The sequence below is a fragment of the Equus przewalskii genome, chromosome 6 (assembly GCF_037783145.1).
Source record: "Equus przewalskii isolate Varuska chromosome 6, EquPr2, whole genome shotgun sequence".
Taxonomy (NCBI): domain Eukaryota; kingdom Metazoa; phylum Chordata; class Mammalia; order Perissodactyla; family Equidae; genus Equus; species Equus przewalskii.
Window position 1 is genome coordinate 85,638,395 of NC_091836.1, and position 6,364 is coordinate 85,644,758.

Here is a 6,364-nt window from a genome sequence, read left to right on the forward strand (position 1 = left end):
CTTCTCCCCAAGGGCCCCCAGTACATAGTTGTACATTCTAGTTGTGAGTGCCTCTGGTTGTGCTATGTGGGACACCGCCTCAGCATCGTGGCCTGACAAGCAGTGCCATGTCCGCACCCAGGATCCGAACCAGTGAAACCCCAGGCCGCCAAAGCAGAGTGCACAAACTTAACCACTCAGCCACGAGACCGGCCCCTGTAAATACTTCTTATAATTAAAAAGAAAACCTAGAGATGCTTTGAAACACCAAATGCCCCACGTACAACTACTGACTAGTTTTGATCCACAACTATCCATACTCCACAACTTGCCTAACTTTGTAGGCCTGGCAAAGGATTGTGTGGTGTGTTACCTTGTATTACTTGTTCATCACTCTTGGAGATGGTTGCCTTAATACAGTAAATATCTTGGTTTATGATGGTTAGCCTCTTGTAGAGATTAAAAACTTAGACATCTAACACTAAATAAGAATTGGGTGAAATACTGTACAGATCCCACACCTGTTTCCCATAGCTGGGAGCCCATAAGGGGAGACTGAATCAGTTTGCACACCCAGCACAGAGCACATGCTAGGTAGGCGAGTATATGTGTCCTACAGAATAACGGGACTCGGGTGTCTGTACCTCCTGAGCCCAGCACCAACAGGCCGTCAATGCTGGTTACCATACTGGCCTCTTGAAAACAAGGGACTTTGCCTGGTAGTGTGATTTCAAACTCAACTTTGACTACTGCTTAGCGTAAAGCTTAAGTAAAAAGCCTATTACTAAATATACTCATTCAAGTGATAAACGCTTAGGAAAAAATCAGCACATACAAGTGGCCTGCTTGAACATTTTCTAAAGTCTGAAAGACTGTGGCTCTGTGAACCAGCTAGACGTGCAGCTTATCATTTCCTGGTCTCACAACCTTGAACAATTCACTCGTCGTTCAAGAGACTTGCCTCTTTCAAACAGGGATACCCATGTACCTCATTAGGTGGTTTTATGAATTAAATAAAACATCCTGACAACACCCAGGTGGGTTAATTTTAACTCACCCACAAGTTGCAAGGTTCAGGGACCTGAGCTCATCTCACAATTCTTCCCGTTCCCTCTGCTTCAGATGGAACTATGCTCGCTTACTGTTCCCTAAATCCCTTCTTCCTCATCTTTAACCTCACAAGCAAGACTGGGATCAAATGTCACTGCCTCCAAAGGTCCCTCCATACTAAAGACACTCTTCCAGAGGCACTTTCATGTATTTATTTCTGATGCTAGACTACACTGTGGATAGCATCTATCACGTCTACTTCTATCACACGTCTATTTAACATCAAATCTATCAAAAATACTTAAACATTTTTGCCATGACATCAAAACAAGTCACTACTTCCTAGTCGCTTCCAGTCCCTCCCCGCACTGCCCTGTATATACTAACCACCCGTGAAGTTATAAACTGCTCAACTACAACTAGCTGAGCAGTGAAGGGATGTAATAGATGGATTCTAGCTTACTGCTCCCTGTGGAATTAGACAATTCTAATTCTGCCCAAACACTTCCACATCAACAAAGATCAACACTCATGAATGACTGATACACAATTTTTTAAGGGAAAGAAATACAAAATGTGCTTCTAGTTAAACAATGATTTTATTGCATGAGTACATAGACAAATTTATGCAACCAAGGCAGAGGCTGTGGATGACTCACTGAAAAGGAAAAAAGGGGAAAGAGAGAAGAGCTGGATTAATACAGGTCCTCTGTTTTCTTTAACAGAATCTCTCAGCCAATGAGTTATTTCCCAACAGCTAAAATAAACCCCAAATATATAAAATGCACCAAACTGCTAAGTTCCTGAATCACTTCACTGTGCTGAAGTGTAATGAAGATGCTCACTCAGACATCCAAGGAAGAACTGGTCAACATAAAGAAAAACTTTTCTGGTGGAAACTGAATGTAAATTAAGCACCATAATGAGCAATCCATGCAAAAATTAAGAAAACATAAACACCTGGGAGCACAGGAATGAACTAAAACTTTACCCACCGTCTAAAAGTGATTCAAAGGGCTTGTTCATGTTCTAAATCAGGGGTCTGCAAACTATGGCCCTTTGCTTGTCTTTGTAAGTCAAGTTTGAATGGAACACAGCCACGCCCATTTGTTTATATAACATCTATGGCTGTGTTCCTGTTACAATGGCAGAGCTAGAGGAGTAGTCGACCATATGGCCCGTGGCCTAAAACATTTACCATCAAGCCTTTTACAATAATTACTACTATATTCACTATCTGGTTAACTCCTGCTCTTGTTAACCAAAAAGGCTGATACTTACTATTTCCAATTCGGGGGAAGGACTCGTTTAGTCTTATAATATCGAGCCAACCGGTGAATACGACTCTCGATCAGAATCAGACGGAATTTAGCATCCTTATCCTAAAATTAAAAATGGAGAGAATTCAAGAAAGCCATTCAAAACAACTAAACACTATGGAACATTATTTTAACAAAGAAATGTATAGACACGATGCACTTTCTCTAATGAAAAGTCACCCAATGTCCTGTAACAGAATCACAGGCTAGGATTCATGTGGCTAGATTAAGTCATTAAGAAAATTTAAGGCTTCCAGAAGACTTGACAGGAATGCTTTGCAAATCTCTGCAAATAAACACCTCAACATTTTCAACCAACTGAACATGTTGTATCTAGGGCAGCCAAAGGCCTCCTATCCCAAAACTCTTCCGGTAGAATTTTTATTTCAAAACAACCATAGTGCTGACAGATGCATTGAGTTTTACTGAAATAAGTTAGTACAAGCAGTGCCATTCTCTTACCTTTCTGTTCCTCTCCAGATGCTTTCGAACAGCAACAGCTTTCTTAATTAAATGGTAGAGGTCCTCAGGGAGATCAGGAGCAAGTCCTTTGGACTTAAGAATTCTCAAGATTTTATTGCCTGTCACAAAACGCACTTGGGCAACGCCATGTGAGTCTCTCAGGATCACACCTGAAAAGGAATCATGTTATAACTTCTCACACCAAACTCACAAACTGGAGCAGGTGATGTCAAGTCCCTTTCCAAGTTCCCCATCGGTAAAATGGGGCTTAAGTTTACACATCACAGAGACCAACAGGAGAACGCACGCAGAGCTCACTCGGACATCCAAGGAAGGTTTACCCAACAGCAAGGAAAACGCTTCTGGTGGAAACTGCGAGTGCTGGAAGACCAGCACCATAGTAAGCGTGCTAGATGACAGGCCCCCAAAGGAATCCATGAGATTCCGGCTGTGTATGTGTTCAATAATTAAAACCAGCTAACGTTTATTAAACATGGACCAGACACTCACATACATTCCTTTTTAATCTCACAACAGCACAGCCTCACTACTTGGCCACGAATCCTTTATTTCCTCGTGTGTAATCCCTCCACTGGACCCTCAGCTCCAGGAGGGCAGATGTTTTGCCCTCTTTTCGCTCACTGTGTCCTCGGGGCCCAGAACCACGCAGCAGGCAAACATCTGCTGAATGAAGCCACTTGCACAGTCACACACAGCTGAGACTCGCACATCTAACTGAGAGGGCGACAAGCACTGCCAGCAGGCAATCCCAACGCCTCCCCTTAACGAGACCGGGCGCTGGTCATGCAGCCGCGCTGTGTGAAGCGGGGGGAACCACCAGAACTTCTAATTCCACCGTCTCCCAAGTAAGAACTTGAGAGTTCCCCAAACGAACACGAGCCCTCGGTCATCGACAGGAAAAGCCGGGAAAACGGGCAAAAGCATTCCACGGAGCGCGCGGGGCCCGGTTACCGCCGAGCGTTCTCCGGCAGGTACACGAGGCCGGGCGGAAGAGGCTCCGTTAGCCACGAGCGCTCACCGATCTGCGACGGCGTCAGGCCCTTCTTGGCCAGCTTGTAGATCTGCTCCTTCACGTCGTCAGACGTCAACTTCAGCCACTGCGCGTGGAGGAGAGGGCAGCCTGAGGCCGAGGAGCCGCGCCGGCGCCCAAGGAGCCCGCTGCCCGCGCCCACCCGGCTCGCCCCGCGCGACCGCTGCCAGTCTCCTCCCGACTCCTCCCGGTTCGCGCGCGCTACTTACAGTGGGCACGCTGCGGCGGTAGGGCAGCGCCGACTGGGACAGGCCCTTCCTGGGGAGAGGAGCAGCGCCGCGGTGAGGGGGGGGGCCAATACCCCAGCAGCCCACCACATCACCCCCTGGACCCGCCGCCCACACTCCCTCCTTCCCCCGCCCCCGCGGCCCAGCCCTGCAACCAGCTGGGAAACGCGAGCTCACCCGGGAGCATGCATGCGACCCATGATGGCGTCGGTCAGGCAGCGAAAAAGAGAGCAAACCACCGAACGCCGCAGGAAGCCACCTAGCACGCAGGAAGTGACCTCACACGTTCCCGCATGAAGGAGGCGGAGCCACGCCGCGTGGACCCCGGCGCCCGCGTGACTACATATCCCGAAATGCATTGCCACGTTATATCAGATTCCTCATACAACATGACTACACTTCCCGGCATGCATCGGTCTTTCAGTCGTTGCCAGAGCGGGAAACTGAGTCAGACTCCAGCTGGGAATGCGCTTTCTGGAGGTGCTGCTAGCCCCGAGAATGTGCAGGTTCAAGTCTCTGCCTGCGAGTCGGCATGGAGCAGGTACAACGGCAGGCGTTGGTGCACTTGGTCCCTGTCCTAGAAAAGCCGTTATCTGTCCCCCGCCGCCTGGCGAATTTGGGCTCCTGAAACGAATCCAAATGTGGCTTCAGCCACAGTTGTTCATTCAGCAGCGCCAGGCTTTGTCTTTGCACTAAATATCTCAAGGTCTGTCCCTGCCCCTAATAAATTCGCAGGTACAAACCATGGTGTAAGTGCTACACCGGCAGTAAGGGTAGTGGCTACGGCCCAGCCAGCACTACCATTATCTCTAATCTGATCTTGCCGGAGACGGGTCCCGGAACACAGAGAAGAACCAGCCCAGGGATTTGAACCAGGCCCTGGCGGACCTCTACCTGCTACCTACCGCTCCACCTGGGACCCCTCCACTCTTTCCCCTGCGCAGAGCTGTGGGGCGCTCTGCTCGGCGGGGAGGAGCGTTGGGCTGCGTGGCCGAGTGAGAGTTGGCGACAGGGCAGAGCTTTGGGAAGAAGACTGCAAAGGCAGGGGCTGGGTGTAGGGAGGTGAAGTGCAGTGGGGAGGATGAGGGAGAAAACGAGGGGTCTGAATTTCCTGGCAAATTCAGGAACGGCCTGAAACTCTTTTAAGACTGACTCCGTGCTAGTACACAGGAATCCGCTGAAAGACTGGGCAGATGAAGGAGTTTGTTCTAAAACAGCGTGGCCCTGGGGAGGAGGGAGGTCAATAAACGCCTGTTGAAAGAAACTCTAGGTACTAGAACAGCTACCCCCACTCTTTCAACCTATCACTATTTGATGAGTAATTTTTTCCAAAGCATTAGGAACTTCATTCAGACTGAATAATCTATTTTTTCCCAGCAAAGAGGCATTCTTATCGTTGGCCATATTTATGTCTTTAGCCCAGATAGGGGATAAGGATCTCAAGCTTCACATGGCCCCAATTCCAGTCCCCACCCCTAGCTACCTACTCCAGACCCCATAATTTCAGTTAAACACTACCCATCTGCTCAAACTACAAACCTTGGCATCTCGATTTTTCCTTTATGTCTTATTCCCATTAGAGTCATCTCAGCTCTACCGCAAAAATATATCATGAATACATTCAATTCTTTCCATTTCCACTGTTACCCCATCATCTCTCATCTGCGTAACTCAGTGGTAGCTCAGCTGTTTGTGCTTTTACCCAAGTCCCCACCCCAAACACATATAACCCATTCTCCACCTAGCAGTCAGAGTGAGCTTTTAAAAATGTCAATCAGATAATTATTCTCCTGAGTAAATCCTTGCTGTACTTAGTGCATTTAGAATGAAATCCAGACTCCTGACTTCGTGCCTTGCCACACTCACCTTGGTTCTAAACACTCCAGCCACACTTCCTGCTTTCTGACCCTCCAAGGTAACCAAGCATGTTCCTTTCCTCTTGCTGTTACCACTCTCTGAAGGGCTCTTCCCTAAGATTTCCCAGGTCTGGCTCTCAGATCCTGGCCTGTAGGTCATCTCCGGGAGGCCTTCTCTGAGGGAGACCGTCTAAAGTAGTGCTTCCCCCTCCCAGCACGATAGTCTGCTGATGATCTTCATAGCACGTGAGTCTCGAACGTTTTCCTTTCTAGTTGCTTGTTTGGTCGCCTGCCTCCAATACAATTTGAACTCGGAGGGTAGACTGTTCATTGCTTTTACCTCCAGAACAGTGCCAGGCAGGCAAGAAGTTGGCACTGAATAATTTGAAAGAATGAACCTAAATAAGTAATTTTTCCCCC

The 6,364-nt window shown here is 48.1% G+C and overlaps 1 protein-coding gene across 2 annotated transcripts; it reads right to left on the reverse strand.

Moving 5' to 3' along the window:
• Positions 1-1,609: 1,609 nt before the first annotated feature.
• RPS13 (ribosomal protein S13) lies at positions 1,610-6,153 on the reverse strand. Of its 2 annotated transcripts, none has more exons than XM_070626522.1 (7): positions 5,955-6,153; positions 4,266-4,733; positions 4,071-4,119; positions 3,850-3,928; positions 2,811-2,980; positions 2,311-2,411; positions 1,610-1,687 (listed from the first exon to the last, which is right to left on the reverse strand). In XM_070626522.1, exons 2-7 carry the CDS (start codon positions 4,445-4,447, stop codon positions 1,654-1,656), a joined length of 615 nt encoding a protein of 204 aa, XP_070482623.1. In that variant the 5' UTR covers positions 4,448-4,733; positions 5,955-6,153; the 3' UTR covers positions 1,610-1,653. The 2 variants fall into 2 exon arrangements, with proteins under 2 accessions (XP_070482623.1, XP_008527733.1); XM_008529511.2 differs by lacking the exon at positions 5,955-6,153 and adding an exon at positions 4,994-5,085 and having other exon boundaries at positions 4,266-4,712.
• Positions 6,154-6,364: the final 211 nt, after the last annotated feature.

Coding starts and splice junctions, on each gene's coding strand:
- RPS13 (XM_070626522.1), bottom strand. CDS start 4,447: ATGCATTTCGGGATATGTAGTCACGCGGGCGCCGGGGTCCACGCGGCG. Junction 2,981..3,849: donor CCTGACGCCGTCGCAGATCG/GTGAGCGCTCGT, acceptor ATTCCTTTTCAG/GTGTGATCCTGAGAGACTCA. Junction 2,412..2,810: donor ATCTGGAGAGGAACAGAAAG/GTAAGAGAATGG, acceptor TTTTAATTTTAG/GATAAGGATGCTAAATTCCG.